Source organism: Crocuta crocuta, unplaced genomic scaffold, assembly GCF_008692635.1.
Source record: "Crocuta crocuta isolate KB4526 unplaced genomic scaffold, BGI_CrCroc_1.0 scaffold68, whole genome shotgun sequence".
Classification (NCBI taxonomy): domain Eukaryota; kingdom Metazoa; phylum Chordata; class Mammalia; order Carnivora; family Hyaenidae; genus Crocuta; species Crocuta crocuta.
The window spans coordinates 1182762-1195437 of record NW_027532426.1 but is presented as its reverse complement, the minus strand read 5'-3'; the positions used below and the strand labels follow the sequence as shown (position 1 = coordinate 1195437).

General features: G+C 54.4%; 2 protein-coding genes across 2 annotated transcripts in view; both read right to left on the bottom strand.

Annotated features, from left to right (window-relative positions):
* Nucleotides 1-2201, bottom strand: part of KRT32 (keratin 32) — a 5578-nt gene extending 3377 nt beyond the window's left edge. Inside the window, exons 1-3 of the mRNA XM_077779123.1 lie at nucleotides 1734-2201; nucleotides 976-1058; nucleotides 653-809 (exon numbers count right to left, since the gene is read on the bottom strand). Of these exons, the coding sequence (XP_077635249.1) occupies nucleotides 653-809; nucleotides 976-1058; nucleotides 1734-2201 (708 nt within the window). The remainder of the gene's footprint in view (nucleotides 1-652; nucleotides 810-975; nucleotides 1059-1733) is intronic.
* A 4654-nt stretch (nucleotides 2202-6855) lies between these two features.
* KRT35 (keratin 35) lies at nucleotides 6856-11491 on the bottom strand. Its single transcript, XM_077779380.1, has 7 exons — nucleotides 10567-11491; nucleotides 9627-9709; nucleotides 9274-9430; nucleotides 8767-8928; nucleotides 8354-8479; nucleotides 7643-7863; nucleotides 6856-7352 (listed from the first exon to the last, which is right to left on the bottom strand). Exons 1-7 carry the CDS (start codon nucleotides 11035-11037, stop codon nucleotides 7205-7207), a joined length of 1368 nt encoding a protein of 455 aa, XP_077635506.1. The 5' UTR covers nucleotides 11038-11491; the 3' UTR covers nucleotides 6856-7204.
* Between the last annotated feature and the right edge of the window lie 1185 nt (nucleotides 11492-12676).

The window sequence follows — 12676 nt, the reverse complement described above, 5'->3', positions numbered from 1 at the left end:
CACCAGAGCTCTGTGGCCTTTGCAGCACCCAGGTGCCCAGGGTGGAGAAATCTCCCTCCACGGACCTGCTGGAGATGAGGAGAAAGTCAGAAAATAAAGGATTGAGGTGTGGATTTTGTATATTATATGCAAACAGGAGCAAGGAAGAAGGGCAGGATGAGGAAATAAAGAAAAGCGCGGCAGCTGACTCTCCCTTGAAAGAGATGGAGGTCGGCCGCAGCGGCAGAGCCTTCCAGAGAAGAACCGGCCACTCCATGTGGGTTCCGGAGCACAACCGCTCTCTGCCCCTCAGACACCACTCTGCCACCAGAAAGTGGCTCTCGTGAACAAAACACATGCAGTCACCACAAGCATCTGGCAGTCACCCGAGACCAGGAAACACAGAAGAGACGGTGGCGGTGGCTCGCAGTCTGAGCGGGGGACCGAGCGACAGGCGTTTCATACCCATGACCTCACTGAATGCTTACAGCAGCCCCGTGTCATAGCACTGCTCTGTGTTACAGAAAAGGAGGCTCAGAAAGGCTCAGTGAAGTGGGCAAGTCACAGAAGCAGCACACGGCAAGCCTGGGAATTTCACCCCAAGTCCATCTGACCCAAAACCCTCACATGCTTCCCACGCTGGGGGCCGCGTCAACTTGACTTTAGGGCTCACCTCCTCATGGTTCTTCTTGAGACACAGCAGCTCCTCCTTCAGAGACTCCACCTGGGTCTCCAGGTCAGCCTTGCACAGGGTCAGCTCGTCCAGGATCCTGCGCAGGCCGTTGGTGTCGGCCTCCACCAGCTGCCGCATGGCCAGCTCCGTCTCGTACCTGCCCAGGGACGCGGTCAGCAAATGAGGGCTGAAACTGACTGCAGCACTCAGGGAAGACCCGGAGCTGCTGGCGCCTTTCCAGCCCTCCCTGAAACTAAAGGAGAGCTGCCCCAAAGAGGTGCGGGGAGCAGGGGGTGCCCCCACCATCCCCGGGCCAGACTCACTTCGTCCTAAAGTCATCCGCAGCCAGCTTGGCATTATCAATATGCACGACCATCCTGGCGTTCTCTGCCTTGGTGCACAGAACCTGGGGGCCAAGGCACAAGAGGGGGTTCGTTCAGGAGAAGGAGAAGGAAAAAGAGCCCAAAGGAGAAGCCAGTAGCCGATGGGGCTCCGCAGCCTGGTGGCCATTCCTGCAGGAGCCCCTCTTTCCTGGAACTCTGGGGAATATTTGGTGAACTGCTAGTCCCTGGAGAACGTGGGATTTAATTTTTAAGTGCCTAGGTCTTCATAAATCCAAACACCCCACTTTGGTTGCAGTGAACAATGTGGAAGGAGAGAATGCTGTCAAGTCTGAAGTCATTCCTGGGACAGGCAGATCCTAACAAATGCTACCATGTACTGGAAACTCACCATGCGCCAGAGGCTGTGTTAAACACTTCACCTGCAGCAACTCATGGAATCCTCTTGACAGACCCCTCAGGTGAGAACCATTACTGTGACCAGTTCATTGATGGGGACACTGAGGCCTGGGGAAGGGAAAGGCCCCTCCCAAAGCCATGCAGTGGTAGAACTGATTCTAGATCCCAGATCTCTTTCCATGATAAGGACTCTAGCTGAACATTCCAATTATGAGACAATCGTATGCCTTAGGGAAGTCTCTTTCCCCTGATTGAGGCTTAATAAACTAATGAGATTCAAATCTGGAAGGCCAGCCCTTCTGGTTGCCTTCCCGGTGAGTCAGTTCACTGCGTGCCCTCACCTTCTGCTGGAGCTCCTCAATGGTCCTGAAATAAGACTGGTAGTCAGGACACATGGAGGGCACCGCAGACTGGCAGGCCTCTTGGATCTTGCTCTCCAGCTCCGCGTTCTCCCGCTCCAGCTGGCGCACTTTCTCCAGGTAGTTGGCCAGGCGGTCGTTCAAGAACTGCATGGTCTCCTTCTCGTTGCCATTGAAGGTCCCTTCGCAGTACCAGCTGCAGGTGCCCACGGAGCTGGAGATACCGCTGGCCGGCCGGTAGCTGCCGGGCCAGCAGGAGGTGGATAGGTAGGTCTTGGGGAGGCAGCTGGCTGGCCGGTAGGTGGTCGGCATGCAGACAGAAGGCACGCATGTCACGGGCTGGCAGACGTAACCCAGGCACAGCTCAGGCCGGCAGCTCATGCTGCTGGAGCAGACAGAGGGGGGCCGTGGGCAGCTCTTGATGGAAATGGGTGAGCAGCTGGATGTCATGTCAGAGAGGCCCCTTCACAGCCACAGCTACCTGGATTGCCAGTGTCTACAGACCCCATCCCGCTCGGGCCTTTTTATACCCCCGGAATGAGGGGACTCGTGCTAGAAAGTTGCCGTGGGGTGGTGTTGATGTTTATACACAGCCCCAGAGGAAGCTGCTAATTAATTTATAATTTGGTTTCCAATGAGGAGTTCCTTTCCCCATAAAAGAGGCCAAGCCAATCATTTGGCTAAAGCAGGACTCTGGGCTCCTGTCATTGATCGCCAGGGGAGAGCTTCAGGACATATCTTCAAAGGACCGGCTCTGTGCCTGGCCCCTCATTACCAGGGCGGGGCTGCCAGGACCCCACAGCACCTGGCCCCCGTGCCGCCAGCGGCCACTGCGCCCCCACTGGCTCCAGCCCTGAGAAACGCCGCAGTCCCGTGGAGCAGCCACTCTTCCTTTTAACGAGAGCATTCCCTGGGGGAAGAGGCCTGCCCCTTAAGGAGGAAATGTGTGGGTTCCAGAAGCTTCACCGATACTGCCAGTGCTATAAATCCAAGGAGATGGGAGACAGAAGATCAGAGGCTCCTAAACCTACATCATCTCCCTACCCAGGGGGGTAGTGATATCAGGGAGAAGAGAACGAACTCAAGACAAGGCAGAAAGCCTAAGAATCAGGGGCATCTTTCCAGCCGGATGATGCTGAGACGTGAGGATGCCACTCTCGGGAGAGGAGATCAGTATCACGTTCTCCCCCCATGGGGCAGACGCTCTATCTTGACCATCTCTGGACCCGCCCTTCATTCATCACTGCCCCAGAGATGTGGAGAGTTCGCTGACCGTCTGTGGAAAGGACAGGGGTGGACAGGCTGGAATAGGCTCTCTTTTCACTTTCTGCATCGCAGGGCTCCTGCGGGACCTCAGAGACGGAGGCAGAGTGAATCCGCCCCGCTGAGAAGTGGTGCCCTGCAGCCCTGGCACGAGCTGAGCCAAGGGACTGGAGCAGGCGTCTCCAGGTAGAGAAGCCTTGGGCATTGCGTGAGAAAGCAATGTGCAAGCCCAGCACTTTTCTGTCTCGCATGCAGTACCTGTAGGCTCACACACTTCACGTTTTAATCCATGGGTATTATATGGCCACTATTTATTCATTAATCTTCCCAATATAATACTTGGGTGTAAGCACTTGTCTTTTCCTTTCATGTATCTCTATGCTGAAAGGGCAGAGAAGGGAAAATGCCACGCAGCCCTGTTCCCTGAAATCTGTTGCTTAAGAGAAGTCAGGATAGAGGTGCTACATAGGGCCGGTGACCTGGCTGCAATACACACGTATAAATAGGCAAGAACGGCTTCGGTCTAAAGGAGGAGAGCAAGAAACAAGGTTGACCATGTTGTTTTAACAGGTCTTCAAATAAAAGGAAGAATTCTGGAGAATTACAAAAAAAAAAAAGATACCTTCTAATTTGCTGTGTGACCTTGGGAAAATTGCTTTACCTCTCTGGGTTTCGATTTCCTCATGCAAATTGAAAGGGTTCGATTAAATCATCTCTCAGTTTGAATTCCTGCACCAGCCGTCAATTCTAGTTCCTTTGTCTGGATGAACTATTTAGAGAACAGAATCAGATGGGAGGAGGTATGACGACAGTACCAACCCAATGGAACGAGACGCATTGGACCTGTCTTCAAAATCATAACCAGCATTTATTGAATCTATACAAGTACCAAGCACTGTGCTGGGTGCTTGGCATTAATTTGCCTACTTAATCCTCACCCCCCCCCAAAAAAAAAACTGTAAAATAATTATTATTGTAATAAAGTATACCAGGGATTCTCAACATGTGGCCTCCAGACCAGCAGCACCAGCATTGCTCAGGAACATGTTAGAAACGCAATTCCTGGAGGCGCCTGGGTGNGCTTGCCAACCCGCCTATATGCACAGCACTTTCCATCAACTTTTTAGTGTCATCTCTTCAAATATAAGCAGAAGGATCACCAGACATTTGAGAGAAGTTTCTAGCATCGCAAACAGAGACACAACAAGCCAACAAACAAATTGGTGAAGAGGACATTGGGGGAACCTGAAACAAGGCAGAATTTAAGACAATCTATTAATACATGCGTACACGCGTGTATGCTTTTTAATAACCTCGGGGATGAGAACAGCAGTCTTGAAACAATGTTATGAAAGAGGAACAGAGAACAACAAAAACCTAACTCTTTGAAATTAAAACTATGATAACTGAAATTTAAAATTCAGTGCAGATGTTTGAAATTAAAGGAGAGAAAAAAACCAGAGCTGAGGAATAGTCCAAAAGTACAGTTCAGGAGTCGCCTACCGCTCAGGGTGACGTCAGAGCTGCCCTGCGTTCCCGGAACTCCCAGCTGCCTTACCCTCAACCCCGGCTGCACCCTGGAATCACTGGGAGAGCGTTCTAATACCCCAACACCAGGCCATATCCCAGACCAACCATGCATCCGTATGCCCCCCAGGTCATTCCAATGTGCGGCCAAGATTGAGAATCTCCGACCTAATGGCAATAGCATTATATTCAAAGCTGAAGTAAATAATAATAAGTAATAAGTAAATAATAATAAGTGGCAGGACTACACAGGGTCTGGTTCTCTCCATCTTGGAGGGGAATTAAGATGGGTTTGGAAGGGGTTCGTACCACAAGGAATGTCCTAAAGAGGAAATGTGGCTTCCTAACAGAGTTACCTGGAGCCTGTGCGCTCAAGGGAGCACCCATGCATTGCTTGCTGACTGTGGCTGCCCTACACCCGACTTTCCCCCGAGTCAGAAAAAATATTAAGTCATGGAACTGCCTCTCCACCTTGGCTGCTAGGCGTGGCTGCTTGGAAGGAAAGCTCAGAAATGAAACTCCGGGCAGGGAAAATGTAGATGCCCGCCCTCAGAGCGATCCGGGCCTCCAGCTAGGATAGATAGTCAACACCATGAGCCGTTTTCCAAGGCCCAGCATATGCTCAGCGAAGCAGGACAGACCTTATATATCGTACAGTGAGTGTCATGGCCTCTGTTTTATTGATGAGGAAACTGGCTCTCAGCAAGGGGCCACCCCATGCTAACACTCCCATAGGCAATAAGTGGTGGGGTCAGGATTTGAACCCCAGGTCGGTCTGATTTCATGTTTGGAGCCCGTCTTCATCATCATAACGCCAAGGCCCCTTCATCGGGCCTCCTCCTACCACTGAGGCAGGGAGTAGGTGCCCCTCCTTTCCCATCCCAAGGTCTCCCTCTGACGAGGGTCAGTTCTGCTCTTGGCACCTGACACACTGTGTGGCCCAGGGAGGCACCCAGCAAAGGTTTGTTGAGTAAACTGAATGATTGTGAGACCATCAGCCTCTTCAGGAGGCTGAGACTCAACAAAGCAGCCAAGTGTTCCAAGAAGGCCAACGCGGAGTTGATGCAGGTACTAGCGGTCAGGGGCTGGGAGACACCAAAGCCCCAGGCCCTCCTTTACAGGGATTAGAAAGGGGATGACTCTAAGGGCACCTGAGTGGCTCAGGCACCTGGGTGGCTCAGTCGCTTAGCATCCGACTTCAGCTCAGGTCGTGATCTCACAGTGAGTTTGAGCCCCGTGTCGGGCTCTGTGCTGACAGCTCAGAGCCTGGAGCCTGCTTCAGATTCTGTGTCTCCCTCTCTGCCTCTCCCCTGCCCACTCTCTGTCTCTCTCTCTCTCTCAGACATTTTTTTTTTTAAAGAAAGGGGACAACTCTGAAGTTGAATCAGGGTGAATTATACCAGGCCCCTTTAAGGGGTGGGGGTCTCAGGCCCACCTTGGTCAGCGTCTTTCCCCAATCAGTTCTCCACCCCCAGTGTTGTTGCAACTCTCTCAACATCACTAACATTTCATAGTGGTGCTCTTGGCATCTCATGAAGAGTGCAGGACTCTTCTCTGGAGACACCGCCTTCCTTTCTGCCTGAGAAAGTTCTACCTTCATCTCCGTTTCCCATGGGATCCATGGAGCTTGGTATCTGCCTGGTCTGTTTTAGGAGGAGAACAGTCTGGACATAAATGAGAGCCTTTGGGCCAAGACGCTGGGAGAGCCCACAGCCATGCAGAAATGCTCAAAGATACTGCGGGTCCCAAAGGCACACAGCACATGATGAATCTCTCATGGACAAGAATCTCTAAATTGTGGCTGGAAGGCACAATGGCAGGCTCACTCTCCCATCTCCTGCTTTTGATGGGGTATGGGTTTTTAGGGTGCTTGCTGGACTGAGGGGCTGTGGGAAAGTTCTGCCATGGAAGAAAGAAACAAAAGTCCCCTGGATGTGGGATTTCCATATTGTTGCTCTTATGAGAACCCCAGGCATGAAATGAAAAGCTGCCTAGATCCTTCACACAGCCCTGGTCTTGGCTTTATCCACCCTCCTCTGGGATGTAGTCTCCCAGGTAGACTAAGAAGAGTAGTAGGAGAGGGCTGGTAACACGGGCCACCACATCAGAACCTTAGAGAAGCGTCTTCATCAGGAAAGCGGAGCAGCTGAGCAAAAACCCCGCTGTACGCACATACCCCCCCCCCCAAAGAGGGTCACAGGGACCCTGTCATCCCCAGGGTCATACATGGTCAAACATCCCTATTCGTCTACCTAGGAGTCAGCCATCTTCACCCAGGAGTGACACAAAACAGCAATACCAGCATGGTGCCAGTCAGGCATCGAGAGCCAAAGCAAATGCACTTTATTATTCTGCCCACATAAGCCCTCTACTGCATTTCAGAACCCACTAGAAGAGTGCCCAGAAGAAAAACCTGACCCAGGAGGCAGCCTGAGGACAGAGATGGGCTGGCACCCATTGAAATGATGAGGAGCTGAGGCTTTCAGGGGTGACCAGCCTTAGTGACAGGCTAGGAGAGCCTTTGAGGTGTGTATTTGCAGGGAGCCCTCTCAGGGCCAGGCCCCAGGGCCCTGGGCTCCGCACAAGGGGGGGTGGGGGGTGGGCTTTAGGATTAGGGTTGAAAAGAGGCCAAGTTAAGCCCTGGAGACCACGGCCAGTCACTCTCAGAACCGGCCCGCCGGGCAGGGCACACAGATGGGGCGGGGGCTGCAGGTGGTGCGGGCAGCGCCGGGACCGCAGGAGACCGCCGGAAGACAGGGGAGGCATGGCTTGGAAGGCGAGTGATCAGGGGCACACGGGTTACAGGGCAGCCTAAGAGGAAGAAAAAGTGCAGATTACTGTGATTTCCCAGTTGCTGTTTTCAATAACTCAGAGCGCCTTAAAAATCACCTAATCCCACCTCCCTGTTTTATCAATGGGGAAACAGAGGCCCAGAGAGCAAAAGGACTTGCCAGGGTCACGTGATGAATTTGTAGTAAGACCAGAACTAAAAGCCCAGGGCTCCTGACTCCAAATACCGGGCTGTCCCCAGGCACCATGCTGCCTGCCCAGAGCTTTGTCGACCGCATTTGGAAGACTGGGGAGTGTGTGGCGACACTCACTTGCCATCCTCGCTCTCCAGCAGGCCCCGGTACGTGTTGATCTCGCACTCCAGCCGGGCCCGCACGTCCAGCAGCACCTGGTACTCCTGGTTCTGCCGCTCCAGGTCAGCCCGGATCTCAGCGAGCTGGGCCTCCACGTTGCTGATCATGCACTGCATCTGGGCCAGCTGGGAGCCGTAGCGCGCCTCCGTCTCCGCCAGGGTGGATTCCAAAGCATCTCTCTGCAAGGGCGAGGATTGGGTAGGGAAGGCGAAGGTGAGAGGTCCGAGAAGGAGCAGAGAAGATGCACTTAATCCAGCTGGGTCTCAGTGAGGCCTCAGAATCCAAGGACAGAAGCTCAGAGAATCACTTTGAGCCAGGACGAACCACAGTTGGGTATTTCATTTGAAATAGTCAGGTGGCCCCCGTAGCCTGCCCGATCTAGAGAGTATCTCCCCCATTAATGACATCCCTGAGCAACTGATAAGTACTCAGAGTGAATCTACAAGAGCCGCTACAGGACATGTTGGTTGCTACAGGTCTCCTGTCTTTTCCCACTGGGACACTTGTGAATGGGGGCTGGGACCTCATTCCCGCTACACAGGAAGTCCCTGATGCTTAAGAACTTGAATGCCTGGAGCCTGCCTGTGTGGTCCAAGCACGGAGGCCCAGGGGGCTCACGTGCTGCCAGGTTTGGTCCCCCAGCAGCCTTGCTCAAGCCCCCGGGCTCACCATGCTGTGCTGGGCCTGCAGCTCGATCTCCAGGGCGTTGACCGTGCGTCTCAGCTCGATGACCTCCGCCTGGCAGGACTGCAGCTGCTCCGAGCTGGACACCACCTGCTGGTTCAGCTCCTCGGTCTGAAACATACACACACAGGACCCGGTCAGGAACATAGGGACTCAGCTGCAGAGGTCTATAGAGGCCACATTGAATTATGAGCCAAGAAGGACCTTCCAGAACACCAGTCCAACCCATTCTTTTCATCCCTGAGGACATAACTGCCAAGAGGACAGCAACCTGCCCAACGTGCATAGTGAGGTCAAAACAGATCTGGGGCTCAAACTCAGCTTCTTGATTCAGAGCCACCTTGCGGCTTGTGTGACCCACCTTGTGGCTCTGTTGTACTGACTTTCTAGGCACGTACCTGGGTGTTGAACCACTCTTCAGCATCACGGCGGTTATTCTCTACCAGGGTCTCATACTGGCACCTCATCTCATCCAGAACACGGTTTAGGTCGACAGGCGGGGCAGCGTCCACCTCGACATTGAGCCGGTCACCAAGCTGGCAGCGAAGTGAGTTCACTTCCTATGGCACAGATCAGGGTCAGCTCTGACTTTCCCAGCTGGCTGCTGCACTCACCCTCCTCCATGTGCCTACCTGCTCCCCATGCTCTCACCTGCTTGCTCCCCATGCTCTCTCCTGCTCCCCATGCTCTCTCCTGCTCCCCATGCTCTCACCTGCTCCCCATGCTCTCACCTGCTTGCTCCCCATGCTCTCTCCTGCTCCCCATGCTCTCTCCTGCTCCCCATGCTCTCACCTGCTCCCCATGTTCTCACCTGTTCCCCATGCTCACCTGCCCCCATGCTCACCTCTTCCCCATGTTTACCTTCCTTCCCATGCTCACCAGCTCACCTCCTCCCCTGTGCTCACCTCCTCATGGTTCTTCTTGAGACACAGCAGCTCCTCCTTCAGGGACTCCACTTGGGCCTCCAGGTCGGCCTTGCACAGGGTCAGATCATCCAGGATCCTGCGCAGGCCATTCGTGTCTGACTCCACCAGCTGCCGCATGGACACCTCTGTCTCGTACCTGGCAGACACATAGCAGGGCACCTGAAGCTACCTCTCCTTTTTATGCCCAAGTCAGACCCCACCCCAGGCCGGCCTGGTTCTGTGTGTCCCATCTTAATGCCTCAGTGACTTTAGTGCAGCCAAAACCCTGAGTCCTGGCATCACCTATGTCCACTTCTACCAGCCCCCAACCAAAGAGCGAGCAGGACACTCACTTGGTTCTGAAGTCGTCTGCAGCCAGCTTGGCGTTGTCGATCTGCACCACGAGCCTGGCGTTCTCGGCCTTGGTGCACAGGGTCTGGGGCAATAAAGACATGACATCAGTGCAAAGAAGGACATTCTGTTGGCTGGAGTTCCCCAAAGCTGGCAAGGGCCACCTCGGGCCATCCCGGGACTCCTGGCCTCTGAGGCTCCATGAAGGTATATTACAAGCATGCCGTAGGGAGCAGAGGAGGAGGCCTCTGCAGCCTCTCGCACTGCGGCGCCTCTGAGACCTGTAACCTGGTGTGGACAGGTGGACAGGGAAAGGCTGCCTCTCATCTTCCTGTCTCCAGGCCACTGGGGGCTCAGGGCGGGTCAGGAACAACGGCATACTCTGTGATTCCTTCGTCACAAATGGTCCCTTCCAAGAGGCAGCTGGGACTTTCAGGGGATGTGGGCTGGGCAAGAAGGAAACGTCTGATAGGCCCTTTCTTCCCTGAGTTCTTTATAGAAAACTCGATCTGTGCCAAACAAATCAAGTCCGATCCCCTCACCTTAGAAGGAGGAGGAGGAAGAGGAGGAGGAGGAAGAGAAGGAGGAAGAGGAGAAGAAATTAAAACTCGTAGAGGAAGGCCATGCTAGCAGAGGTTACACAGTCAATCAGTCCATAGAGCCTGTGTTCAACCTCTGGCTCCACCAACTGCTGTCTGGACCACCTCGAATAAGTCACTTAACCAGCCAGAGCTTCAGTGTTGTCTTCTGTAAAATGGGCTAGTGATACCTCTCTCATCAGATGACCGGGAGGAGCAAATGAGGCCACAGAGGGGAACATGCCCTGTGACCTCTCTCAAGTACCCCATGGGAGCAGGGCTCCCACCACAGCTGTTCTGGCTTCCCATCCAGTGCTGGTGACGTCAGACTCCTGGGCAGCCAAAGCCACTCTGAACCTCTCACCTTCTTCTGGAGCTCCTCGATGGTCTGGAAGTAGGACTGGTAGTCGGGGCACAGGTAGGGCACCTGCTGCTGGCACCACTCCCGGATGCGGCTCTCCAGGCTGGCGTTGTCCCGCTCCAGCTGGCGCACCTTCTCCAGGTAGCTGGCCAGGCGGTCGTTCAGGGACTGCATGGTCTCCTTCTCGCTGCCGCTCAGGACACCTTCCCCGAACCAGCCCCCACCCACGCTGTAGCTGGTGGCATAGCCCCCGTACGGGAGGCAGAGAGCGGGCAGGCAGCTGGCCATCCTGCAGCCACTCCGGCCCAGCCCCACCGAGCACGCAGAGAAACTCCGCGTCCCGGGCGAGAGGCTCGGGAGCCTGCAAGAGCTGCTGGAGTACATTGTGGACACGCGAGTGGAGCCTCCACCAACCCCTCCTGGGCCCTTGAGAGACCCCGAAGAGAAGCTGGCCTTCAGGCACTTGGAAGCCATGGCCTCGGCAGCCCAGACACAAGCGATAGGTCTTCAAGGCCAGGCGCCCCCCAATGCAGAGAAGCAGCTCTTCACCCCATGTTTATATCTCTGCCCCAGTGGGCGTTGGCCTTTAGAAAGGGTTTTCTCCTCATTAAAGTTAATACCACTTTCTAGAAGAACCCCTCATTACCCTGTTATTTAGCTTCCCGCGAACATTTCCCGGCCTCATAAAATGGGAGCTCCGTTGAACTGGTGGCCACGTCGAGACGTCTCCCTCACCCTGTGTTGCCGGGAAGACCAAGTATTCGTCAGTTCTTCAAAGGGGCCTGTCATCCCGGCCCAGGCCTCAGCCTCCGCCTTAGGAGGTGTGGGAACACACAGCCATGATCTTGACTTTCTCCAGCATTATCTCCTTTTATGGGCCCAGGGGAACAGAAGAGGCCTCTGGGTTGGCCCCTGGGTGCTAGAAAAGCAAGCCTGGCTGTTGCAGGAAACAAAGACCTCATCACCAAGGGGACACAGAAGGTTCTAGAATGGCCCAGGAAATATGGCAATGGTGACCAATGACCCCAACTTCCACAGGACTGTTCTCGATTTAGTGCTAAAAACCTCATATCTCTGGAAAGCCCTCGGTCCCATGCAAAATGGGAGAGTTGGGCACCCCAGACAGAGCAGAGCCTTGGGGTGAGACCCCCACTCCCTCCCTCACCAGGAAACATGGCTGGTTGTATAGCCCCACTATCAGCCAAAACACCTAGAGGTCAGCCTACTGAGCACCTGTCCGCGGTCACACTTCCCATGTATAGGGAAGTATGTCTTCCCACACCCTGGCCGAAAAGCGGAGAAGCCTTTCTTGCTGGCTGCCTGGGGGCAGAGGTGGAGCTCACAGACCTCCCTGGAGACACAGTCTGACCCTCAGAGTTTTATGTGCTGCAGGAGCTGTCTGCACTGGAGTCGAGGGGTGGGGTGTATTTTTCTAGAACATCCCATCTGCCAAGCAAGTGAAGCCTGGGAGTGGGGGCTGGGAGCTGAGCCAGCAGGCAGGTAGAACCCTGTGGGACCGGCCTTCCAGTCTGCCCTGCAGTTTGGGGTCCTGCTTACTCTTCTGGGGACATGTTTCACCTTCCCATCTAGAGAATGGCCGTGAGCTGAGCGCCGGCAGCCTTCTGGGTACATGAAGCCTCACTTCACCCCCATGTTGCCCTGTGAGCCCAGGCTTGTCATCCCCACCTCAGAGCTGAGGACACCAATACCCAGGGATGATAAGAGCTTGCCGAACTGCCACCAGCTAGTGACCGGCAGAGCCAAGATGGCCTCTCCGCCACACCACCTACCTCCACCTCTGCTGGGAACCCCTCCCCGGCTGCCAGGTGTGGCTAGGCTCTGCAAAGGACAGAAAGAGGGATAGTGTGGGCTCCACCAGATGGCCAACAGCCTCTGGTGTCGCAGGAGAAAGAGCTCAGAACTCTAAGAGTTCAAATCCCAGCCCCAACATGTACCAACTGCGTGCTTGAACTTCTCCCCATCTCTCTGCTTCCTCCTCTGTAAATGGAAAGAAGATAACAATACCTACTTCCTAGGGCTGCTCTGAGGATTAAAAAGCATGTAGAAACAGCACCTGCTCATGGTAAGTGCTCGGGAACGCCAACTGCTATGA